The 26,205-nt window shown below is 51.7% G+C and overlaps 1 protein-coding gene and 1 non-coding gene across 3 annotated transcripts; one reads left to right on the top strand and one right to left on the bottom strand.

The window, feature by feature from the left end:
* Nucleotides 1-962: 962 nt before the first annotated feature.
* On the bottom strand, nucleotides 963-26,205 carry MKI67 (marker of proliferation Ki-67). 2 transcript variants are annotated; one of them, XM_039835992.1, is made up of 17 exons: nucleotides 25,953-26,205; nucleotides 25,364-25,554; nucleotides 22,941-23,019; nucleotides 22,728-22,843; nucleotides 19,917-19,968; nucleotides 18,052-18,097; nucleotides 16,542-17,555; nucleotides 15,072-15,247; nucleotides 14,125-14,425; nucleotides 13,911-14,038; nucleotides 13,644-13,815; nucleotides 11,468-11,623; nucleotides 9,320-10,538; nucleotides 6,934-7,129; nucleotides 4,891-6,231; nucleotides 3,732-4,166; nucleotides 963-2,303 (listed from the first exon to the last, which is right to left on the bottom strand). In XM_039835992.1, exons 2-17 carry the CDS (start codon nucleotides 25,453-25,455, stop codon nucleotides 2,238-2,240), a joined length of 5,589 nt encoding a protein of 1,862 aa, XP_039691926.1. In that variant the 5' UTR covers nucleotides 25,456-25,554; nucleotides 25,953-26,205; the 3' UTR covers nucleotides 963-2,237. The 2 variants fall into 2 exon arrangements, with proteins under 2 accessions (XP_039691926.1, XP_039691927.1); XM_039835993.1 differs by lacking the exon at nucleotides 6,934-7,129 and having other exon boundaries at nucleotides 4,891-6,786; nucleotides 8,194-10,538.
* On the top strand, nucleotides 12,302-12,420 carry LOC120581864 (5S ribosomal RNA). The gene has a single exon (XR_005647389.1). It is a non-coding gene; the product is annotated as a 5S ribosomal RNA (ribosomal RNA).

The following is a 26,205-nucleotide window of genomic DNA, read 5'->3' as shown; positions in this document are numbered from 1 at the left end:
AGGTTCATAATTACTACTAAATCTGGAGTATCGGTAGAACAATTTAATCATAGAAAAAGCCTTTTATTATTTTTCATTTTCCTGAATTTTGCCTGCCTGAATGACAGTCACACCTATTATGACACATACCTTCAAATAAAGTATCTTTTCTGATGAGGCTGCACTTCCTGAAATACTCTCCCTTCGGCTGGCCAGGATCCCACCCCATTTCCTAACCCCAATGCCACTCCCCCACCTCCCAGCCTACAACCTGTCACTCTCCCTTAGGATTGTGAAAAGTAAAGGGGCCACACACTAAACCCGACAAGCCCGGGGGTGGGGGACGCCTGGCTGGCCCTACAGACCCAGAGACCGAGTGACCACACAGGGTGGTCTGGTCATGAAATCCCTAACTACAGGCGGGTCACAGTGGGGCAGCATCCTTGCTAAAGTCAGTCTTTACCTTAAGTGAGCCCGTCAGTTGTCTCTGCATCTAAGGTGACACCTTGAAATATTAGTGATCCCCCTTCCCAGACCCCTCAGGGCATACCCTCCGCTCCAGAGCAGGCGGCCAGGGACCTCGCTGTGCTGTTACCAATTAGCCGCCCTGTCTCCACCAGCGTGAAAGACATGTGTATCTCTCATTTTACTGTTTATCCAACCTGAGATGCCCCCTCTGTGTCCTCCTGCCCCCTTAACCCACCACCTGTGGCTTTCACGTGACCCGCTGACGTCTGCTGTGATTCTAACGTATAAAATAAGCTGCAAACCGCCACTCCGCTCTCCAGGGCATTTTCTCAGTCCATTGAGACTTTGCTTCCCGGCAGCTGTCATCAGTTTGGCTCAAACAAACTGTGACAAGATGTTTTCTTAGGCTGGACGTCCCTTTGTGGACAGGCCCTTAGGTGACACTGTACAGAACCGCACTGTGGCAGCCAGAATAGCAAAAGCGACTACCATCGATTCAGACACACACACCTAGATGCGAACATGTTTCAGCAAATGTTTATTTTCACGTGAATCTGTCTCCACACCAGACACGGGGAACACAAGAGGGGACAGACAGGGGCACAGCTGTTCCAGCTCATACTCCAGGCGACAGCCACCCTCTCCAGGCTCCCGTCCTCACCTCCACCTGTCACGGCAGGTAAACGGGGACGACTCCAGCCAGGTGGCTGGGGAGGAGGTGTGCTACTGTCTGATTCGGGGAGCGCACGGCAGGAGAATGACGTGGAACGTACAGGAGGAGGAGCCCGGCTTGCATGTGGGTCTAAAGTGGACGGAAGATGTCCAGGCTCATATAGACCTGGCTCGCAGGTAAGATCGGGCTCTGCCGCTGTCAGGAACGGCCTTCTTTAGGGGGATGGCTTGCGTTGCTTCCCGAACAAGGTGTCGTGCTGGGCACCAAGTGGAGGGACAGGTGTAGTAAGAAGGAGCACAGGTGGGAGCAGATCCGGAAGAAAGCTCAGAAAATGTAAATGACGAAAGCACGAGAAGCTGAGGGCGTCACAGCTTAGGATGGAGTAGCACCTGAGCCACTGGGCGGGCGGGCGGGTGGCTTCTCAGATGAGAGCAGTCCTAGTTTAGACGACTATTCTTAACGTGAAAAAGGCGAGCCGATCAGTCCTCTCTCAAATGCTGTAACCCCTGTACCCTGAAAATGGGGTCTCCATCCATCCCCCAAATCACACTTTCATTCCCGTAAGTGACAACGCCAAGGACAAGACCGTCCTGTGCAGATGACAACAGCCCTACTACGCGAGGCACGAGCCGCCCCCACTGTAAAGATGTGTCTGTAGGCTCCATTAATCTGTTCATGTACCCTAACATTTCCTGAGAGCCACCCCGGTGGGGTGTCACAGGGTACGAGCCCCCGCCTTTCAGATTCTGAGGACACAGACAAACAGGCGCATTTGCAACGCAAGTGCAAGGCCGGGGGGCGGGCGCTGACACGGATCGGTTTCAGGTTCACGCGGCAAAGCCGAAGGCCATACCGCGGCCCAGACGCCCACCCCGACCCCGCGCCCCGCGCCCCGCGCAGCCTGAACGTTTCTATCATTTTGTGAGCCATCCGTGCCCTTTATAACTTCCAAGTGGGTTTTGAATAGACCATTCAGAGCCAGCAGATTTTCAGCTTGCTTCTCCTAACCACCCAGACAGCATTATTTACAGAAGTCCTTTTTAAATTTACAGCAAACATTGTACTTGAGCTTATCGCTAAATTAAACTTACTACCTTTTTTTCCCTCTTGAACTTAGCTAAATATCTTCATTGTTCCAATGGCTTCTGGTTCTCATTTTCCTGACGCACACATTGTCGTTCTCCTGTTTGGAAAGAAAAATGTCACTCTTAAGTCATTTAAAACAATGATTTTCATAACTAAGTCTGCTCCGTAAAAACCAGAATCCTAACTAGGGGTGATCCTTTCTAGAAAATTAATTTTGAGTTTGGAGATGGGTTTTAAAACATCCTGTGAAAGTTACTTTTGTTTTTTAAACTATTTTTCTATTTGTTTTTTTTTTTAAACTTAAATAATTTGTCTTTTTGATGGAAAAGTTTGTAACATATTTTAAGTTAATACAAACAAAATCTCCACACAAATACACAGATTTATACTAATTAAAAAATACTGTTTAGAAAAGCAAAACGGCAAGAATTAAAAAGTCCAAAGCTGAGTTTGAACACAAACGACGGAAGAATTTGAGTACTGAAATCCTGCGGAAGGAATCACCTCACGACAAAGCAAATGTTTCTCAATGACTGTGCCCTCGGGAAGAGGTCCCGCGGGAGGCGTGCCCTCCCTCAGAGGCAGTGACGTGTGTCCCTGCACTGCGGACGAGAGAGCGGTCAAAGCACCAGCTACGAGGGCTGGGCACGGGCACGTCGCGTCTCTGCCGACCAGCTGCCTGCTCTGAACCTGTGCACTGGTGACCAAGGGTGGCGGGGACGTTCGATGGGACCTACGGCGGTGCTGTGACCATCAATCCAGCACACAGCAGACAAGTCGCTCCGGCCTCTGCAGCTGGCATCACACCAGACAATCATGTGTCAAGCAGTCGAGTCACACGTGGGTGTGAGAACACGGGCCAATGGCGCCGCCTCTGGCTGACCGCCTGCTAAGAGGTAAGCGGGCCAGCTCGCGAAAGCGAACGGATCGCCCTCTCTTTTAAACTAGCAAAATCAAGCCTCCCCCAGAAGAACCCCGACTGAGTGTGGCCATGCTCCGTGGAGCTACTCGGATGAGTCAGGTGCTGCCGAGTCAGCGGCACTTCCTGTCCTGACTTAAAGGGCACTTGATTGGGGAAGGTGACAGGACGCATCATTCCCCGGAACGGGAACTCTCATGGACGCTCCCAGCTTTACTCGTCCTCGCTTTTGAAAGGAACCCCCCTGAAATCGGACGGGGCCACCTTCGGTCTCCACCAAACAGGAGACCGAAGAAGCCACCTGTGTTAGTACGGGGCTGTGATAAGCAGACAGAAACTTCTAACGGGACAAATCTGTTCTTCCTGCACGAAGTCTTCACAACGTGAATTTACCGTTCCAGCCGGGAATTCCCAAGACAGGCTTAACGACACACAGAGACGAAGACGGAAGACGTTTCAGATCTGTGCTGCGTGAGTGAGCATTAACTGGGAGCCGGCAGTGCGTTATTATCTGCAGTGGGTTTTATTTGCTTTTGCAACGTGGGGCCAAAGTTATTCTAAGAAAGCTTCTGTGTTCATTAAAAACAATACCGGTAAATAACTTGCCTTTGTTAGACTTTCGGCAGATCGCTTGGCGCTCCGGGTTACTCTCTGTTTGGGTTCACTCTCCAGAGTGTCCCCCGCAGGGGGGGCGGCAACCTTTCGGGGTCGCAGACACCCGCGGCCCGAACGTTTGGCTCCTTCCTTCTCTTCCCGAGCGTCCCCGTGGATGCCCGCTCTGCTGTCCCCTGCTTCCCCCGCGGCCCCGGCGGGCACCCTCCGCTGTCTTCCGGGTCGCAGGCGTGCTCCTCCTCCCTGGGCCTGGCCCCCCGGGGCAGGATCCTCGGCTCCGTCTTCCAGATTCCGAAGCTTCATCTCTTGGGAGGTGTTCGGGGTCTTCTTTACATTGCGCCTCGTTGGAGCCTTTTCTGCTGACGTGAACCCGGGTCCTTGCTCTACTCCGCTGGTTTTATTTGGGCGTCTGGAGCGCAGGGACATGCCCTAAAAAATTCAAAAGACATCCACAAAATGCCAGTCAGGGCTAAGACAGAGCTTAAAAAAAGTCAGGGGCAACTCAAAGGGGGATGCGTCTGAACATTTTACAGATTCCTGTCCTCGGATGCCCGTCATCTAAGACATCCACTCTGTTCCTTTGGAGAAAGCGGCACCTCCACTGACACAGTGCAAACGAGGGACTCGGTCACCGTGTCACGGGTCCTAAGCAGCATCAGAGGGGCGTGGCAGAAAAACGCCATTACTCGGCGGTGAACGAAGCCCCCTCCTCGTGCTTTGAGGCTCATCGCTAAGGCAGATGGGGAAGTCGCAATTTCCAAACGTTTACAGACTTCCCCACGCAGCAGGACCCTCTCTACGGACCAGTCCGCACAGCTGGCAGCCATGTCCTTCTCGGGACCCCCACCCCATCCAGGGTTCCAGCCGCTAAACACCGACAGGCGTGTGGCTTCCGCCACGCTCGTGCCTGTGGCCTCTGCAGCCCCGCGTGCCTGCACGGCCGCGTCTTGTCAAAATCTGCCTACTCTCTGTAATCCCCAAAGGGCTAAGCATGAGGGTCCGCGGTGACGCACTGTGTCGCCGGCAGACCCCTTGAGGAGGGATGGCCACGTGCAAATTCAGGCCCCACGCACAGCCTACACCAAACATTACACAGAAACGGACAACATCCATCCAACACGACAGCTAACGACCACGTGACAAACACCGTCACCTTCTCCGGAGGGGCCATGACTTCCGCCTTCTGTCGCTTGTTCTTGACACTCACGGTGCTGCTGGGCAGGTCGGTCCTTTCTGCCAAAAGCCTCTGACTCCCTCTGTCCGTGACCGCGGGTCCGGGCGGTGGGCGCCTGTCTCTGGGAGCCGTCCGCTGCCTCTTCTGCAGAGGCGGGTCCTCTGCAGCGTCCTGTGGGCAAGTTCTTGTGCGCAGCCTCTTCGCTCCGGCCAAGTTCTCGTCTTTCCCGCGTTCCCTCGTGGGGGACCGGGAGACGCTCCCGTTCGGTGACCTTGCAGGGTCTTCCGTGGGCTCTACGCTGAGGGCCCTGGGGACTCTTCTGGATGTTTTCGCAGGTTTTCTTTTGTCCCGAGTCGGAGCCGGATCCCTCCGGGCGCTCTCGGCGTCGCTGCCCGGTGCCTCGTCCTGACCTGGGGCCGCGATGAGCTCTTGGCAGCCGGGCCGGTCCTCCGGGGGTGGAGGCTGCTCCGTCCGTGTTCGTAGTCGACGTCTGCTGCCCACTGCATTTCCCGCGGGGCCCAGACTCTGCGCCACAGTCTCCTGACTCACGCTGGCTTTTTTATTTCCGCCGACTGCTGCCCTGTGTGAGCGCGTGGTTTTCCCTGACGTCCGTGTGGACTTCCTGGGGGCCGCTGGCTCCTCCTCCTCCTCCACGTCCTCCTCCCTGGTAGGCGCCGCCTTGCCCTGTCTCTTCTTGCTTGCTGCACGGATGCCTAGTTCTGGTCGTGAGGACTGGTGAAGCGTCTTCGCGGCTCGATCGTCAGTCCCCGGGCCATCTGTGTGATCTGAGGTTTGGAAGGGTTCTACGAGGCCGGCCAGGTCTCCCACGGCCCGGGCCATTTCCTTAGGTGCTCTTGGCCTCCTCTTGCTTCTAGTTACATTTTCTGCAGAGTCCGCCTTCTGTTCTGAAGTTTTCTTAAACAATTTGATGTCTTCATCATCGCCCTTTGGTTCTCGGTGTGAGCTCGTGGTTTTCCTTGACGTCCGTGTGGGCTTCTTGAGTGCTGATGGCTCAACTTCTATGTCCACTTTCCCTGGAGGTGCCTTGAGACGTTTCTTTGTATCTGCTGGTTCTGCCTGTGGAGATTTGCAGGGTATTTGGGCTTTGTCATCAGTCACTGGTGCCACTGTGCGGTCCGGTGTTCGGAAAAGCTCTTCGATGCCGGCCAGGTCCTCCAGGGCTTGGGCCTTTCCCTTGAGTGTTCTTGGCTTCCTCTTATTTCCAATTACAATTTCTGTAAGTTCCAGTTTCTGTTCTGGTGTTGCCTTAAATGCTCTGATGTCTTTATCATCACCTGGCTCTCTGGGCAAGTGTGTGGTACCCCCTGGTGTTGGCGTGGGCTTCCTCGGTGCCAACGGCTCTTCCTCTATGTCCACTTTCTCCAGGGGTGTCTTCAGATGGCTTTTCCTACTTGTCGATGTGTTGATTGGTTCTCCTCGTGGAGATCTGCAGAGTATTTTGGTTTTGTCGTCAGTCACTGGTTCCACTGTGCGGTCCGGTGTTCGGAAAAGCTCTTCGATGCCGGCCAGGTCCTCCAGGGCTTGGGCCTTTCCCTTGGGTGTTCTTGGCCTCCTCCGACTCCCAGTTACATTTTCTGTAAGCTCCAGTTTCTGTTCTGGAGTTGCCTTAAAAGCTTTGGTGATCTTTTCGTCACCTGCTGGTTCTCTGGGTGAGTATGTGGTCCCCCCCGGGGCCCGTGGGGACTTCCCGAGTGCCGACAGGGCTTCCTCCACGTCCACTTTCTGGAGAAGTGTCTTGAGACCTCTGGTCATAACAGTAGATGTGATGAGTGGTTCTGCTTGTGGAGATCTGCAGGGTATTTTGGTTTTGACATCAGTCACTGGTTCCAGGGTGCGGTCTGGTGATTGGAAGAGCTCTCTGAAGCCAGTCAGGTCTCCCAGGGATTGGACCCTTCTCTTGGGTGTTCTTGGCCTCCTCTTGCTTCTAGCTGCATTTTCTGCAGGGTCCAGTTTCTGTTCTGGAGTTGCCTTAAATACTTTCATTTCTTTATCATCACTTGGTCCTCCTGGTGTTGGCGTGGGCTTCCTCGGTGCCGACAGCTCTTCCTCTATGTCCACTTTCTCTAGGGGTGTCTTGAGATGGCTCTTTCTATTTGTGTTAATTGGTTCTGGTTTTGGAGATCTGGAGGGTATGTTGTTGGATTTGTCATCAGTCATTGAAGCTACGGTGCGGTCCGGTGTTTGGAAGAGCTCTCTGAAGCCAGTCAGGTCTCCCAGGGATTGGACTTTTCTCTTGGGTGTTCTTGGTCTCCTCTTGCTTCCGGCTGCGTTTTCTACAGGATCCACTTTTTGTTCTGGAGTTTGCTTTAAATGACTGATGTCTTTATCATCACCTCCCGCTTCTCCGTGTGAGCGTGTGGTCTCCCCTGGTGTTGGCTTGGGATTCTTCAGTGCTGAGATATCTTCTTCCACGTCCACTTTCCCAAGAGATGTCTTGAGACGGCTCTTTCTACCTGTTGACATAGTGACTGGTTCTGCTTGTGGAGATTTGCAGGGTGTTTTGGTTTTGACATCAGTTACTGGTTCCAGGGTGCGGTCCGGTGATTGGAAGAGCTCTCTGAAGCCGGCCAGGTCTTCCAGGTGCTGGACCTTTCTCTTGGGTGTTCTTGGAATTCTTCTGCCCCCAGCTGCATTTTCTGCAGGGTCCAGTTTCTGTTCTGGAGTTGCCTGAAAGAACTCGATGACTTTCTCGTCACCTGCTAGTTCTCTGGGTGAGCACGTGGTCCCCCCTGGGGCCCGTGGGGACTTCCTGAGTGCCAACAGTGCTTCCTCCACGTCCACTTTCTGGAGAAGTGTCTTGAGACCTTTGGTCACAATGGTGGACGTGATGACTGGGTCCACTTGTGGAGATCTGCAGGGTATTTGGGTTTTGTCATCAGTCACTGGTTCCAGGGTACAGTCCGGTGTTTGGAGGAGCTCTGTGAAGCCGGCCAGGTCTCCCAGGGATTGGACCTTTCTCTTGGGTGTTCTTGGCCTCCTCTTGCTTCTAGCTGCATTTTCTGTAAGCTCCAGTTTCTGTTCTGGAGTTGCCTTAAAAGCTTTGGTGATCTTCTCGTCATCTGCTGGTTCTCTGGGTGAGCACGTGGTCCCCCTTGGGATCCGTGGGGACTTCCTGAGTGCCGACAGTGCTTCCTCCACGTCCACATCCACTTTACAGGGAGGCGTCTTGAGCCATCCAGTCATAACGGTGGATGTGATGACTGGTTCTGCTTGTGGAGATTTGCAGGGTATTTTGGTTTTGACATCAGTTACTGGTTCCACCAGGGGCTTTGGTGTTTGGAAGAGCTCTCTGAAGCCGGCCAGGTCTTCCAGGTGCTGGACTTTTCTCTTGGGTGTTCTTGGAATTCTTCTGCTCCCAGCTGCATTTTCTGCAGGGTCCAGTTTCTGTTCTGGAGTTGCCTGAAAGAACTCGATGACTTTCTCGTCACCTGCTGGTTCTCTGGGTGAGCACGTGGTCTTTCCTGGGGCCCGTGGGGACTTCCTGAGTGCCAACAGTGCTTCCTCCACGTCCACTTTCTGGAGAAGTGTCTTGAGACCTTTGGTCACAATGGTGGACGTGATGACTGGGTCCACTTGTGGAGATCTGCAGGGTATTTGGGTTTTGTCATCAGTCACTGGTTCCAGGGTGCGGTCTGGTGTTTGGAGGAGCTCTGTGAAGCCGGCCAGCTCTTCCAGGGGTTGCTCCCTTCTCTTGGGTGTTCTTGGCCTCCTCTTGCTTCTGGCTGCATTTTCTGCAGGATCCACTTTTTGTTCTGGAGTTTGCTTTAAATGACTGATGTCTTTATCATCACCTCCCGCTTCTCCATGTGAGCGTGTGGTCTCCCCTGGTGTTGGCGTGGGATTTCTCAGTGCTGAGATATCTTCATCCATTTCCACTTTCCCAAGAGATGTCTTGAGACGGCTCTTTCTACCTGTTGGCATAGTGACTGGTTCTGCTTGTGGAGATTTGCAGGGTGTTTTGGTTTTGACATCAGTCATCGGTTCCAGGGTGCGGTCCGGTGATTGGAAGAGCTCTCTGAAGCCGGCCAGGTCTCCCAGGGATTGGACCTTTCTCTTGGGTGTTCTTGGCCTCCTCTTGCTTCTAGCTGCATTTTCTGTAAGCTCCAGTTTCTGTTCTGGAGTTGCCTTAAAAGCTTTGGTGATCTTCTCGTCATCTGCTGGTTCTCTGGGTGAGCACGTGGTCCCCCTTGGGATCCGTGGGGACTTCCTGAGTGCCGACAGTGCTTCCTCCACGTCCACGTCCACTTTACAGGGAGGCGTCTTGAGCCATCCAGTCATAACGGTGGATGTGATGACTGGTTCTGCTTGTGGAGATTTGCAGGGTATTTTGGTTTTGACATCAGTTACTGGTTCCACCAGGGGCTTTGGTGTTTGGAAGAGCTCTCTGAAGCCGGCCAGGTCTTCCAGGTGCTGGACCTTTCTCTTGGGTGTTCTTGGTCTTCTTCTGCTCCCAGCTGCATTTTCTGCAGGGTCCAGTTTCTGTTCTGGAGTTGCCTGAAAGAACTCGATGACTTTCTCGTCACCTGCTGGTTCTCTGGGTGAGCACGTGGTCTTTCCTGGGGCCCGTGGGGACTTCCTGAGTGCCAACAGTGCTTCCTCCACATCCACTTTCTGGAGAAGTGTCTTGAGACCTCTGGTCATAACGGTGGATGTGATGACTGGGTCCACTTGTGGAGATCTGCAGGGTATGTTGTTGGTCTTGTCATCAGTCACTGGTTCCAGTGTGGGGTCCGGTGTTTGGAGGAGCTCTGTGAAGCCGGCCAGGTCTTCCAAGGCTTGGACCTTTCTCTTGGGTGTTCTGGGTCTTCTCCTGCTCCCAGGTGCATGTTCTGCAGGGTTCCGTTTCTGCTCCGGAGTGTCCTCACATGCTGTGACATCTTTCTCATCACCTTCCGGTTCTCTGGGCATGTTCGTGGACTCCCCTGGGGTATGCAGGCGCTTCCTCTGTGCCGACAGCACTTCCACGCTCACCTTCTGGGAAGGCGTCTTGACCTGCATGTTCCCCTGGGCTGGCGTTCTGAATGGTTCTGGTTCCAGAGGTTGAGAGCCCACCGTTGTGGTTCTACTCTCTGTGTCCCCTGGTTCCTTGGGATGAGCTGGGCTCCGGAGAGGCCCGTGGCTGCCCCGGGCTCCCGCGGGGTCTGTGTCGTGCGGTCTCCCGAGGGCGACTGGGTCTTCCGGTCTCAGCACCCGCCTCGGCTCCAAAGCCCTCGATCTCCTGGCGGCTGCTGCCTTTTCGGAATTTTCCTCCGATTTGTTGCTTTTCCTACATGTTTCGAAGGATCGCGCACTTTCCTTCAGCTCTCCCTCCGGCTTCTGCTCTCTCGATGGCGTCCTCCCAAGACGTCCTCCCCAGGTGTCCTCCACAGCGCTGGCTTCCGTGACTCCGTGCTCGCCCTCCGCACCTGGCGTCCGTGCGTTTCCGAGCTCCGCGGACCTTCTGAGCTTGTGTGCGCTGGATGCCGGCCGCAGAGGCTCCGCCTCCGGCGGTGCACGGCCCATCTCTCCATTTACTATAAGGTGCTGTCGTCTGAAGGCCGGGTTTATAGAGCTCTTCTCCGATGGCTCTTCTGGTGCATTCCGAGTGCTGGGGGACACCGTCTCTCCTGCAAGACACAAACGAGTACATGATAAATACATTCTGTTCACCGTGTTGCTGCAATCTGGTATTTCATCCTCACGAAATGTGGTATAAGAGCCAACCATCCAGCCTCCTAGCCACCTGAGAAAATTATGAGTCTGCTTACGTGGCCACAACTCTGTCTTACGTATGAACCGTGCACACTGAAACACAATGTTATTTGGTCACGAATTCCTAGGACGTGGTGAGGATCTGCATGAGTTAGATGGAAGAAAACAAGATTTCTTAAGAAGGCTCTCCTACAGGGTGCTGCCACGCTGTGTCTCAGGCGCCCGAACACAGACATCTGTTCTTTCAAGCGGGAAAAACAGCCATTTCTTCTTTTGAACCACAGATGCAATGACATGGCTTACACTCAGTCTAGCTGTTGTCCAGGTCACACTGAAACATCTACTTTTTGGCTCCAGAAGCATCTTCAGTGGAGCAGTTCCCTCTACGGCAGGAACTCGGTGCTGAATGGGAGTGAGGACAGGCTCGTGTCACCCATTCACGCTCACACTGTGGCACGCTTCCCCGAAGACTGGCAGGAATACTGCACAGTACGCACTGAGCTCTCTCCGGTAATTTGCAATAATCTGTGTTTGATTTACATCTGATGAGCGATCACTGCGCTGTTCTGCTCATCACCCTCTGTACTTATAACAGATAGAGGTGGCAGTTTGATTATTAAAGGAATAAGCCTCTCCACCAAGTCACCCAATGCCAATGCCGGTTCAACCGCTGATAAGAATTTCCCCTGAAAACAAGAACAGAGAAGCTGGAAACGATATTTTATCGGGAGTCTCTGTTGTAGGGAAATAACACAATAAGCGTTCTACAAAGAAAAACGCTATCTTTAGCTCTCGTGGAGGACATCAAAGTGGTAAGAAAAAAGAAAAAAAATTGCCAACCAACCGGAATTTTTTGCGGTGCGTAGCAGTGTTTCTTCTTCTGAACTAGGGACTGCAAACATTTTTCTCAGCAAATCCTCTGAATTTGAAAAGGTGGTGGGACATATGCTCGTCATTTGCACCTTCTCTTTCGCTGGCGTCTTGAACATTTCGGTTAGCCCTGTGACGCGAAAATATGGGAAAAGCAATGAACAGATCGCTCACACGTGGGAACAACCACGCGGTCCTCACGCACAGAGAAGCGATTATGCCTGGGCAATCCGGGGCGGGGAGAGTCACAGAAGGGGCTGGTGTGTGAACCGTAAACTTATTTTGTTAAAAGAAGGTGATGGAAGTTAGATCCTATCTGTCCTCTTCTTTGCCTTTCTCCTTGGAAAGAAAATTGAACGAAAGAAGTCGCCTGCAGTCTCCTGAAGTCCTGCGCTCTGGTCGAGGGACAGAGGCTGGCCCTCGGCACCTGCCCTCCAGGAGGGCACCCAGAGACCCAGGGCCCACACGCTGCCTTCAAAAAGGTCCTAGGTCATGCAGAAATAAAATGTCCCCACATTTAAAAGATGGCAGAGAGCTGCCTGATTTTAGTATTGTCAAGTAATAATATCACTGTCTTTTCATTTTAAGACCAAAAAGTAGTATTAGCATAATCTCAGGAAAGAAAGAACCTCATAGTACTTCAAATGGAAGATTTAACTTTCTGATAAACTCATATTATTGCGAGTTCTCCTCACTTTTTTCATTCTGCCATCATAGATCGAAACACTGTCAGGCACTCGTGTGCAAACTGTTTGGGAAGCCTGTTCTGAAGGCTTCCAAAGCAGCCAACTACTTAAAGACCCCTCTGGTCTATGGCCATGCCACCCTGAACAAGCCCGATCCCGTCTGATCTTGGAAGCTAAGCAGGGTCGGGCCTGGTTAGTACTTGGATGGGAGACCACCTAGGAAGACCAGGTGCTGCAGGCATAAAAAATAAAAAGTAAGGGATTGAAGGCTGACAAAATCCTTGCAATCTGTGAGATCAACCAAGGGTCGTCTTGCCTATTAAAACAAACAAACAAACAAACAAACAAACAAAAACCCTCTGCCACCTGTCAGGCCTTACTTAAAATACCTAGGATTTGGTCTTTAGCACGTGATGATGTTTCAACATGAAAATTACTCACACCAAGGGGTGAACCCTCCTGACTCTCTAGGAAAATGTCTTGAAGGAAGGCTGAGAAAATCCGGTCTTGAGTACTGAGTGTGTAAATTCTATTTATTTTATCTTAAAAATATTTTTGAGGACGTTTCAATGCTTCGTAGCACATATACATGCATGCTCACACGTTCACGTAACTTACGGGGACACACAGGTACACGTATATCTGCATCCTGGAAGGTAGATGTGCAACATTTTCTACTCGCGGAGCTTGCTACCAAAACTCCGGTTAGCGATGCCCTACAATGTCGTGGGTTTTTAAAAAACTAAAAGCATCGATCCCAATACGACGCTAATCAGAGGGTATCTCACACGAGTTATACAGAGAACACCGCCTGTTCCGTCTAAAAAATAAACACAAGGTTCTACCCAATGTGATCAAGTCTCACCTCCCTCCACCAACGTCGAAAGTGGAACCACGGGGTCAAACTCGGTCGCATGAAATGCAAGCCCCGGGTTCCTGCGGGGCTTCTGATCTGGCACAACCATAAGCAAGTCACAGCTCACTCCTGCCGAGAATGGCCGCACTGGCTAAAGTACGCTACTAATGCTCAAAGGAAACCTTCTCACGGGCCTTGGTTCCCCAAAACAGTTAAGCTACGAAAAGGAAAGGAAATCTTGAAGAAGCAAGGCGTCGCTCACACCGATTGCCCCAAGTCTGGGTAATCATTTAGTGCAAACGCAGGGGAGGGGCACGCACAAGAGCAAGTCTGCCTTCTTCCCCGGAGCGGGCCGCAGTTCTGCGCATGCGTGCCGCTCTCCGAGGTACTGACGTGAATTTACCGCTCGCACCTGCTTCCTTCAGGGTGCGTGGTCCCCAGATTGTCAGGGGCCTGTCCCTGTTCTCCCGTCCAGCTTTCTCTCCCTCAAGCATCACGGCCCCGGAAGCTGGCAGGTCCCTTTACTCTGCCGCCCCGCCCACAGCAGGTAAGCAGCACAGCACCCAGCACGCCCTCACCCGCGGGAGTGTCAAAGGCTTGTGTTTTACCTGAAAGATCTTCATTAAAGTCGGCTTTTCTGCTGAATATGAAGCTGTTCAGCATTCTGCAGGGCCGGGCGGGCGCGTTTACCTTCTCCAGGTGAGCTTTCCCTATGACTATGGTACACGGTGAGTTTGCGTGGCCGGTGCTGGACAGATGGTGGACGCTGCCCACGGGCTTCTGGAAAAAATTGGGAACACAACAGTGTCAAAGCACAGACCCACACTTGGCGTAATCGTCAACGACGTCTGGTGTACAGGGCGGCCCGCCTCTACCGTGCGCACCTTCGGCGTATTGCTTCTCCGTTGCCGTTTGCTTGGGGGCCTTTGGGCGCTGCGTTTGGCGACTTTGGTTTGTGCTTGTTTGGCGCTGAGCCTCACGACATCCGCCCACGATTTCGCCACTGTCAAAAGGAAAAGATGTTAAGACTTCCCCAAACCAGCACGGGCGGGAAAACCCGATTAAAACCCGTGTCCCCACCATGCTGACCGATTAGGTTGGCCTCGGAGGCGCCGCTCCGCCTCTTGGAGTGAATGGCCTGCAGGAGCTCCAGCTGGCTGCGCCCCACGGACGGCCTGGGGGGCCTGCCGCTGCTCCGCCGGCCCCCGCTCCGCGGAAGGTCCGTCCCCTGTGCGCACGGTGGCCCGGAGGGCAGCGGGCGCGCGCCGTGCGTGTGCGCAGCCGCGGGGCCCGTGGGAGTCCGGGCAGGCAGGCTGGGAAGCGCGTTCTGTGCAGGTGTCCCCAAGCGGATCTCCGATGTGTCATCCTTCCCCGAGGGCAGAGGCTGCTCCTGAGGAGATGGAAACGGCCCTGAGAAGCCTGGCCGCGAGGCCACCCCGCGGACAGCTGCGGCCCATCTCCAAGCACCCAAACATTGCCATTGCCACCTCCACCTGCGGATGCGGGCGCCGGGCAGGTCTGTCCCCCTCCCATGAGGGGCAAGAAAGAGACCAAAAAGCAGCCAACAAGTCTTATGTGGGGTATTTCAGGGGACAACACAGCCTGGGGCAGCTGATCAAAAGTTCTGAACAGCTGGCGGTGACAATCTCAGGTGTGCACGCCCCAGATTGTCCCCTCACCTTGCAATTCTAAAAGAAAAAGTGACCAGCTTATGGCTATGTGTCCAGCCGGCTCCAGATTCTTTTAGATTGCTATTTTTCACTGTCACCCCACAGTGACCTCTCATCCTATAAGCCCCCGGCAGGAAAAGGAAGTGTTCTGAGGTCCCACCTGTGCCCGCCACCTGCCAGCCAGTGGTTAGGAGCCCAGGTGTTCGTTTGCCCACCCAGGTCAATGAGCTCTTACTTAGATTTTTTTACTTTTACTTCTTTATTAAAAAAGAAAGAAGGTCTTAGTTGTAATTCTACGGCATGAGGAGCTTGAAAGGAATGTGCCAAGGACACGAGTCGGCACTGGACGCTGCCTGCTGAGCGTACCTTGATGATCTTCTTCAGGACGGCTGGTGTGTGGGTTCCCAGGGACCTCCTCTTCGTTGGCGTTTCTCCTCTTTTGAGGGGTGTATTGGGAGGTAGGTTTTCATCAAATAATTCTGGTCTCAGATGACCACCGAAGGAGACCCGCCTTCTCTTGGAGGGCACCCCCTCCATCTTATCTAAGGTAATGAACACAAACAGGGAAAGGGGCTGAGAACCATGTCCGTACTCACGACTGGTTTCAAACCGCTGTTAAAGACAAACTGACAGCATGGAATTCAGGGACCCAACGTCGACAGCAAACCCTCATTCCCTTGTGACGCTGGTGAAGCTGACGCAGCTCTAAGAGCTCGTGAAAGGTCAGGGTCGACCCACGGAGACATCATGTCCCAGCTTGACAGCACAAAGATACTTTTTAAACGCTGAAGAGTCCTGTGTGGGACCCTGCAGTGGAGGCTCTCACTGTGGAGTGGGGGCCTGACGCAGGTGGATGCAGCAGTGGCCCAAGGGGACCATCCCAAGACATGGACTTGGGCCTCCCCCAGACCCATCCTGTGAGCAGAATGAGCATGAGACCTCAGGTGATTCTCACAGACAGCTCTCCCAACTCAGCCCCCTGGATGCGTCTTTATGAACCGCCAATCAAGATAAATCCTGTCCAAACAGGAGACTCATGGAACATTGTGACCGATGTGAGCAGGTCTCAGTCCGGAGCGCTGCAGCGCCCCACATGGCAGGCCGCTGCAGAAGCAGAGCCCCGACAGTCAGCGCGCTGCCCCAGACACCTGGGGACCCCTGAAGAGAGCAGGGTGCCCGCAGCTGCCAAGCCTGCTACAGATACAGAGGCCCTCCCTCCGCCACTCCCCGTGACATCGGGTTGTCAGTTTCCCCATTTGCAAACTGGTGATGACAAGACTTCCTGTGCCGGGGACAGCGCTGTCTGCTTGGACGTCAGCAGTGCAAAGGCAGCAATCCACGCAGCACCAGGGTGCCAGTGTAGGCCAGTGTCTCGTAAGACGCTACATGCACGAGACCCTGAGACCAGACTAGAGATACCTAAGGGCCACCATGTCAGGAAAGATCTCCGAGGGACTTCCGTGACTTAACCTACAGGATCGAACTCAGGAGACAGACGCCTGGTCAGAACCGAACGTCCTGTGCAAAGCGAATGTGCTTATTCTCCTTTCTGGGCTGCAGACGCCAGAGGAGAAGCAAATGCTGTTGGACCAGCCTACCTGAGGCGCCCTGCCGTGTCCCAACTACCTGCACCTGCCACCCCCGTCAGGCTCACCCAGGTCCTGGCTGCAAAGCTCTCGGGGTGGACAGGGAACACGGCCACCTTATCATTGTCCCTAGTGCCGCGTGGGTTCCCTGCCACGGAGCGAATGGTCACTGAAGGAAGGAAGGTCTCGTTAGCTCACTGGGGGGATGCGCGCTTTGGGGGAAAATAAGTTTCCAGGTAAATGGACTTACTGACGTCCTCGGCGGAGTTGCTGACGTCCAGCGGCTCGGGCGTGCTCAGGGGACCGTCTGGAACCTTCCTCTCCGCTTGAGCGCGCAGCGGGCTGAGCGGGGCTGGAGCCTGAGTGTCCGTGTCCACGGCGAGCATGTCAGCGTTCACAGGGACGCTGCTCCGCCGCTTTTTGGACAAGGCTTTTTCTGGTGTATTTCTCGACTTATCAGCACCGTCGTCTCGAGTGGCGGTCTGGGTCTGGGTCCTAGTTAAGATCCTCTCGGGAGCAGACAGTCCGCCGCCCGCCCCGAGGCTGACTTGGGGGCCCAGGCTCACGGAGTCACCCCCGCGGCTCCGGTCTCCGCCCGGTCCAGGTCGCGAGGAGTTTTGCTGCAGGCACGGTGCCGGGCTCTCACTCTTGGTCAGCTCCCTGGGGGCGACACGGGGACCCACGGGGTCCCTGGGCGTCTGAGCGGGCCCCGCGTCCGTTCTCCTGGCCTCTGTCCGGCCACGGCCCCGATCCCCGGAGGCAGACCCCGCCTCGCTTTGGGAGCGCGGGCCTGACCTCCGCCCAGGCTTTGGGGAGACCCTCAGCTGTGCCGCGCCCTGGGAGCCACCAGCACTTCCGTTGTCTGTCGTGCGGTGACTCCGTGACCCTGACCTTCTACGATTCTGTAGAACATTTTCCTTTTCTGACTTCACGTCTAACTCTTCCTTCAGAGACTCATAAAGCTTCCTAAAGGGAGACTCATTTTCTCCACACTTCTCGAGACACCGCGTAGAAGGACGAGTCAGTTCTCCACTCCCACTCACTGAGGTTACACTGGAATCTTCTCTAAACTCGCCGGCAGTGGGACCCGCTGCGTTTTTGCCGTCATCTCCAGGAAGTGCTGAGGAAGGAACGTCAGGTGTTTTCCTGGCACCGGGCTCACCCGAGGCACGAGGAATGCCATGGGCAGCGCCGACACCCACTGGGCCTGAGACACCTTCCTCTGTGACTTCTGAACGGGCGTTGGGATCTTGAACGTTCCCGTCTTGGCAGTGAGTTATGAAATAAGAAACAAAAGTTTAAGACTTTCTCAAAGATGAACATGCGCGGCATTCAAAATTTAAAACCGTTTCAAACTGGCTTGTAACCTAGCTTTTCACTTAGCCTGCAAATTACTTCATGCCCGGAATGTGGAATAACGATATTCTGATACCAGTATTGTCATCCAAATAAATCAATCCCAGGAGCCTCCTCTAACCAATCTGAGACATAGCATTCCGAGTGGATGCTATTAATCCACTCGGAATCAAGCCGACAAGTGGATCTATAAGTCTACACTCTCCAAGAAGCATGGTGCCCCACACGTCACTTAAGAAAAAAGCTAGCTCAGGTGTCTGCCTATGTTTGTCAAGTTAAATGACACAACCTCCCATCTTCCGTGAGCCTGCTCTAGGACACTCGTGTGCCTGTCACTTCCTTGCCACATGCTACGCAGGGAACTGACCGTGAGGGATCCGGGAACAAAACCCAAAGCTACTAACCAGGGTCAGAAGAGAAGTCAGACCTTGTGCCCTGATGTGGAGAAACCTGTGAATTGGCAAAGTAACAGAGGTGAGTCAGAGACGTTCCCGGCACCCGCAGTCAGATGTATTAAATATTCTTCCTACTGATGACCTTCACCAAACTGTTAGGGGCTTTGAGAAACTAAATCCGAGACATTCAGCTGCTACTGCTCGCTGAATACAACTGTTTCTTAGCGGATTTTAAGAAACAAACTGGAAGCTAAAAATTGTTTAAATTGAAGCGCAGTGAGTTTTTATAACTTCCTCAAACTTCTTTCTTGTCATCATATGAAGGAAGAACCAAAGTTAAAACTAAACATTGCCTGCACAGTAGTATCCGTGACTCTACCTAAGGCACAGAATTACTGACTTCATACTCGGTTTAATCAGAAAGTGGCTGCAGGACTGTGGTGAACTCAGGCCCCAGCCAGCACGTGTGCTCCTGGCTGGCGGATATTTACGGTAGAGCAGCCACAGTGCAGCCGAGGCCCGGCCCCCCGAGAGCGCAGGGGTCACACCCAGCCCGCCCACGTGGACCCTAAATCAGCACCTTCATAACCTTCCTCAGGGAACGTTTCCGGGGGCCGAGGAACAACTCAGAACAACACATACTTAAGATACAAAAGTCCAGCGTTGTTTCAATTATTAAGGAGAAAGAAAAAAATCACAAAATACATCCAAAAGGCAAATAATTTCACTTCCTTCTTTAATCAATTTCAGATTGCTTGGTATCTCACACGTTGCTTCTCACACTTCTCATGCGAAGGGTCAGTTTCTAATTTCCAACCTGACGTTGACCAAGACTCTTACGACTAAACAATGAAAACGAATTAAAATTTAAAAATATGTACAAAATAAAAGCCCCTACTTTTTGTACTGTTATATTCAATAGCCATAAAATTAACTGTCGAATTGCTGTAATGTGTTCTCACTGTTCAATTTTAGTACTTAATCGCAATCCAGACAGTAAACAGACACTGAGACCACTTAACCAACCCATTGTCCAGGTTTGGGGCTGGCTCTCTTACACCTAACAAGTTAGAATGGTGGCTGGTGGGTGAGATACCTCGAAAGCTAGTTTTCCCCCAAAGCGGATAAGCAGCAGGGTCAGCATTAAGGCCACGTCTCTAGGGCGGAAAGAGCGCTTAGCTGGAGCAGAGCTTCTATAAGTCACCGCCTGCTGATTTCAAGTGACGAGACTAAGCCCGTGACTTCCAACCTGGTCCTGGGAGACTAGCTTGGGTAGCTTTGTAAAAAGTAAAATAGAAACTCTCCGCATTTACCTTAAACCTTCTAAGCCCTAGTAAACCTCCAAGGATGGGTCCAGAACTGCGTTTTTTTATAAGCTGCACCCTTTGGAATACGTTTCCTTCAATGATGGACACGAGTATGAAGATGCTCGCACATGACACAGCATGCTAACTCTCTTCCAGGGTCATGGGTCACCTGCCCATCAAAATGGAAAGCACCAGCGGTACTCACAGCCCTCATGCAGTTACTTCAAAGAAGTAAGACGGATGAGGACAATGGAAGATGAGGTGAGCCACCGGATAACGTAATTCCAGAATTTTAGTTGTGTATTAGGGCGTCCTAACCAAAGATTTGCAAGATCAGACCGAGAGAAACTCTGGGATCTTTGGGGCCAAAAGTATATGACTGACTCAAGACTCATTTTGAATAAAAGAGGAAGTATAGTTTTAAATTATTTTAATCTAAGTTCAATTTGTTTTAACACCTTGATTACACTTCCCTACTGTAACTGGTAAGTCATCTGCCCTTGGAAGAAACCATGCATATAAATGATTTCCCACCATCATGCAAAAGTTGGATAAAACCCCCATCACCTGTTCGCGTCTCTGTCCTGGAAACTCAGTCGTCTGGCTTTCGTTCTCATACCTGAGGTGCATAGAATGAGACACACATTCAGATTACAGATCTGTGACGGATGGCAAAGCCTGCGTATCAGATTAACGTCCAAGGAGCAAGGAACGGAGTTCAAGTTTTGTTTAAAACCTGTTCCTGGAAATTAAAAAGTTAGAGTTGGGCAAGTGTTTTTACACAAAACTTAGACGAGTTGCCTGAAGCTTCTTTTGGAACCCCACTGTCTAAGGCTGGGGATGCAGACTAATTTTTTGCAGTCGACGAGCTCGTATGCTTCACACCCCCGAGCAGCTCCTGCGTGTGAACCCTCTGCGCGTCAGAGCAGAATCAGGCTTCCGCTTGTTCCCGTCCATGGAAATCCTGATGACTTGGAGGGTCACCCAGGAAGCCTAGTGGGGTCCACACCTTCCCCACTGTGTGACGTCACAGTGGTTCTGTGGGAACCACAGAGCGAGGGGTACTTTAAGGTCATACGACATCCTCTTCGGTTTCCCACTTTTTCCATCTGTATCTGAACCATGACAGGCGCATTTCATGGCCAATAGATACTTAGCACCATACAGAGCTGTTCTCAGACCTCAGCTATAGATTCACCAACAACCTTTTGAAATGCATACGGAACTTAGGTTCCTCTGTGAAATGGCCCGATTTGAATTTAGAGGCCACCTGAGTAGGATCTGAAGCAGCAAGGCACTTGGAGTTGTTTCTTGGGGAGCAGAGCTCTTTGTCCAGCCCCCTCCCCGCCCCGGACCCATTTCCTAGTCATCGTTGGAGGCACTCACTCATCTCTATTATTCTCAGCTCAAACAGTTTCTCCTTTGGGCAAAAGTCCTGGTCTCTATTCCACAGCAAATCTTCCTACCTAGAAGTCTCTATCAATAACAATACCTTTGAAAAATGAAGGCGAATTCACAAAAAGCACAGTAAAAGAAAGGACCAGGATGTTCAAATGGTATGTTAATAAGTATCTATTTAATATAAATGAAGGCCACAATAAAGGTAGAGTTGTTTAGCAGAATAGATTAAAAAATGATCCAACTATACGTTCCTACAAGGGATGCAATTTAGATTCAAAGACATAAATATGAAGAAAGTAAAAGACACACCAAGCAAAGAGTCACCAGAACAAGCTGGGGAGGCTACACGAATATCGGACAAAGCAGACTCTAAGATCATAATTGTTCACAGAGACCAAGCCCATTTTATAATGATAAATGGGTCAATCTATCGAGGAGAAAACCGATTACAAACCAAACTGCGCCTAACGGCTACTTCCCAGAGATACCTACACACTAAGGATTATGAGAAGTTGAAAGTATGTGGCAGCAAAAATGACAGCATGCAATCACTAATCCAAAGCATTGCTAAGGGTACAGGACATTTCAAAATGATAAACAAGAAAGCTTCATCCACCGGGAAGAGATAACAGCCTCCAATAACAGAAAGCAAAACCCGACAGAGCTATCAAACGAAAACAAACAAGAAACCTCAACGCATGATTTTAACTTACCTGTCTGACTAAGAATTGGAGGGAAAACGAAGATGATTCCAGAGTTAGAAATTTGAATCTAATGGCCATAGACACAAGAACACTGAACCAAGTAGCTAGAGAATACACATTCTTTTCAAACGCACAGGACAGATTAGTAAAAAAATTAACCATTAACCCTATCCGATCACAAAGCAAGCAAGCCCTGACTCATTTCAAGAATGAGGTTACTCAAACGTCCATCCAGAATGAATAAATTGTGTATGATTGGGTGTGTATAACTGCACATATTACTTCGATGGAACACTTACGCAGAGAGAAGCAACAGACTGTGTCATCCATGCTCTGAATCTCACCACGAGTCGGTTGCAAATACTTCATTATTTCAAGTGTTTGGGCATTTAATACAGACAGACAAAGCCGTGGTGGTTAGGGGTGCAGGCCTGGGCAGTGGCACTCCAAGGACTGTCATGCCGTCAGAAAGCCACGCTCGTGATTTACTTGGTGAGAGGAAGCAGTGACCGGAAGACGCAGGAAAGCAGCCCCTAAAAACGCTGCGGTTGTGCCTCGGGGGCGGGTCAGCTTGTGGGGGTCACCGTAACAACGCCACACACCGGGGCTCAAACAGCAAGCACTTATGCTCTCACGGTTCCGGTTCCGGAGGCTGGCAGCCGGAGGTCCAGGGGTCGCAGGGCGGGTCCCTCTGAGTCACCGCTCCCCCAGCTTCTGTGTCCTCGTCTCTTCTTAAAGGACACCGGTCAGGTTAGACTAGGGCCCACTCTACAGGTCTCGTTTGAACTTTATCTCCTCTTTAAGGTCCTATCTCCAAACGCAGATACATTCTGAGGGACTGGGGGTTAGGACTTTAGCGCAGGAATTTTGGGGGTCACCACCATTCAGCCCATAACATGTGATGATCACAGGGCTGTTTATTCATCTCATTCTGTTCCTTTCTCTGTGAATGTATCTTACTTTAAAAAAAATAAAAGTAAAAATAAAAGAATAAAAGCCCTAAAAAAAAACGCATGCGGTTTCACAATACTTAAAACAAAATGAAACTTCCGTAGGGCCCAGCTGCCCTTCCACAGTTACCTGTGCTCAAACCCTAGAACTGCGTCCCAGCGGCCCAGGTGTCAGGTGACTTTAGATTAAGAATGAGCGTGGAAAATGACACTCTCGAACACTCTGACACATTCGCCCGTGTTGAAGGACCACGGAGGGTCAACAAGGCTGGTTCCTGGTGGACCAGGAGGCCGCCGTTTCTTGCCCAGTGACTTTTACGCACCTGAAGGAACGATCGACGATGGTTATCATGTCTCCGTGCTTCAGCTGCACGGGCTCGTCGATAACAGATCCGTTCACCTGTGTTGGATTCGTGGCACTGAAATTAAACAACGTTGCCTACGAGTGGAAAACAAAAAGGCGGGGGGATATGTAATAAGCAGGTAAAAAGCGAAGCGAGTGGTTTTCAAAAACAGACTTCGAAAAGCCTCTTTACCTTTTGCCCGCTGATCTCGATTTTGCAGTGCTGCTTCGACACCACAGGAAGCTGGATGCGAATGTCACACTCGATACCCCTTCGTCGAAAATGAATTAAAGACTTTTTAGATTGTCGCAACTTTTTAAAAAACGATGCCAACGTTTCAAAGTAAAACAGCGTTTGACTATGTGTCCGATCTGTAAGCATGGCGACGTCAAGGAACACACTGGGTCATGCGAATGATCTTTGCCGTTTGCGCATAATTTTTACAAGTATTGTACAAGCAACTATTACGGATCTTTAAAACTTAGATCACTTCAAAATAATTGTATTAGAATATAAATTGATTTGCCTTTAACTAAAATATCTATGCTTCTAAGATTCAACTAAAGGAATATTTTTATATCAGTTTGGAAAATAATTACTTTTAATACTCTGCTTTTTCTTCTATAAAAAGGTTTGTGTGCATTTATTTGTAACGTTATGCATATTTTAAGGTTTAGCCAGCACCAAAAGTGCTGTATTTTATGCTAGCACCTCTCTGTGCCCCAGTTTCTTCATATACAAAGAAAGAACTACATTAGCACACATCGCGGTGTTCTTCAGACAATTAAATGAGTTACTCACACCTGTCATTTACCTGGCACACAGCAAATGCTATTACTCGTGAGCTTTTTATTGTTGCTTTTAAAACTGTATTAACTGACAGATTCGCAAGGCTCCTATCACTAAAAATACTAATCTGCAAGCAACAATAAAACATTCTCTAGATTCTACTTGTCTTTTCACAAATAGCAGGAAGCACCAGGAAGGAGGATTCCCCAACACGCAGAAACTCATCAAGGTCCTTGGTAAGGTCTCTGGGTCCCTGGTGTCCTCGTGGCCACCCTGTGGTTTTATAAGCTTGGATGACTGTACACTCTCTTCTCCATTCTCAGCAGGAGCCTCTGGAGTCTCAGTTCTTTTCCTACCCAAGTCCTATGAGCAAACCAATTGGTTTCTAAATTATAAAATCTTACATAAAAATAGGCTTATTCGCTGCTGTATAATAACTAGAATGGCTGCCCTTTGATACCAGAATGTTTTCATACATTTTTCTATAGAAGAGAAAAGAAGCTATGGAAAGTGAACAGCTACTTTAAATCAAAGAAGAGAATTTGATTTGGAGGCATCAGAATATTCCAGCAAGAGGGAGCGACTATCTCACTAGAACTGAGAGTCTGTCCAGCAGGAGACCGCCAGCCGGATCGGTCATATAGAAGATGGCTCTTCGCCGTTGCCTGTTGACAGTGTAGGCCGGCCGGATAATTCTCCACAGTGGGATCTGTCCCGTGCACCACAGGATGCTTAGCAGGATCCCTGCGCTCCGCTCACTGGTGCCAGCAGCGTCGGCCTCCCACATTGTGACACGGAAAAATGTCTCCTGGGGTCAGGGTGGCCCCCAGTTGAGAACCACTGCTATATACCAATTCCAATTCTCCACAGCCCATGTTTCCACTGGACACTGACCAGAGCGCTAAGCCCTCGTGACCTCTTACATGCCTGAGCCTGTACCAGGCACCAACGACACAGTTATTACCCCAACGGTCCTTCTCTGGGGAGCTCAGCGGTGGGGCAGCTGCCTGGACGCGTGACCGCGTGTGGCATCAGGAAAAACAAGAGCCGTGTTCACCAAAGGCTCCTTTTCAGGTAACAGTTGGACTGACATCTGAAAGTTGGAAAGGACTCACTCATGGGAGGATGGAGAGAACGTTCCAGTCACAAAGTTCAAACCCGCTAAAAGCATCAAGGTGAGCTAGGGCCTGGAACGTCTGAGGTGGCATGCACAGGGTATGGGTCCAAGGGAGTCGGGGTGGCACCACACAGGGTTCTATGAGCCCGGGGAGTGGGGGGGAGGGTGACCTATCATTTGTCTAAAAGGCACGTTAGAAATCAACAGGGGGTGCAATTAGTAATGTCGCCTGTGCTAGGGGAGCCACAGTTATCACCACCACACACACAGGAGGGCTTTCCCACCCATTTTTGTTTTTCTCTGAAGTCCGGCAAGCCATACAGGAGCTTCCTTCTCCATTTGTTCTACAGTGTCCCCCAGAAGCCAATGAATGCAACCTTTTGGAGGGACTTCAGATAAACAGCTGTCTTCTGAAGACCGCCTGAAGTGAATCAGGATTTGAGATCATCTATATTTTTCTCCACTTAAAGATGTTTATCAAATCAACTTTAACGTTTATGTTTGACTCAAAAACACAGTTAACATATAGACATTGTTTTCAAACTTCTGTTTTGTAATAAACAACTACGTGAAGCTGACAACACAGAGGAAACTTCAACAAACGTGGGGGCAGGAACGACGCCGAGCCAGGTTTCCGGCCTGTTAATCTGTCCTTATTAAGATATTGAGGTCTTTTTAGCTAAACCGTCCACGCGTGCGCAGGGCTCACCTCCCAAACAAGCAGGTGCTGAGGCTCAGTGGAAAGTGGGGGCCGTCGACCCCGCTCCTTTTGATGGTGACAAGGCGTCCTGTAGGACCCATTTTCAAGACCAGAACTTGAGTTGCACCCGTACAGGAAGTTCAGGCATGAAAGTCGCTGAAGCAAGCTCCGAGCGACTCCTTCACCGCAGGGACACACCGCTGCATAAAACGACAAAAAAAGAACACGCGGCGTGGGGCGGGGGGACGGCAAAGAGCTAAGAAGTCACTCTAAGTGACCAACTGAGGTTGCTTGTACAATTCACCGATGCCCTGCCACCCGGGCACACACCTTATCTGACATCTGTGGGAGATCCAGCCACACCTTGGGCTGTCCCCCAGGGCGCCTTCCAGCACCCAGCGCCCCCAAAGACCTGCGGCCGAGACGCCGCCCACCGTAGTCACATCTCCGGGTAGTTCCCACCGAGACCCCGAGCCCGAGCCCAGAGTGAGCCGGGCCCAGGCCGCGCTCCCGGCGTGGGTCTCCGCAGAGCCAGGAGGGGTCCCTGCGGCTCCGGGCTCCGGGCTCCGGCCTCCGCCCCCGTGGCGCCCCGACTTACCCAGGTCGAATCACCGCGACCAATGGGTCCACCGCTCGCGGGGGCGCAACCCAAAGTCCGTACGGTGAGGAGCCGGCAACGTGTCCACTTGCGTCCACCGCCCGCCCCGCGCTACAGGGTCCGGGACTCAGCCCGCGGGCCCGCGCCCACCTCCGCCGCAGTCCCCGCTCTCCCCTCCGTCGCCCTTGCGGGTGACCCGCTGGCCCGCCCAGGTACGTCCGCTAGGTGCCCGGCGTTGACGGCGCCGGCGCGG

Source organism: Pteropus medius, unplaced genomic scaffold, assembly GCF_902729225.1.
Source record: "Pteropus medius unplaced genomic scaffold, Ma_sr-lr_union100, whole genome shotgun sequence".
NCBI lineage: Eukaryota > Metazoa > Chordata > Mammalia > Chiroptera > Pteropodidae > Pteropus > Pteropus medius.
This window is presented reverse-complemented; position numbering and strand designations above follow the sequence as displayed.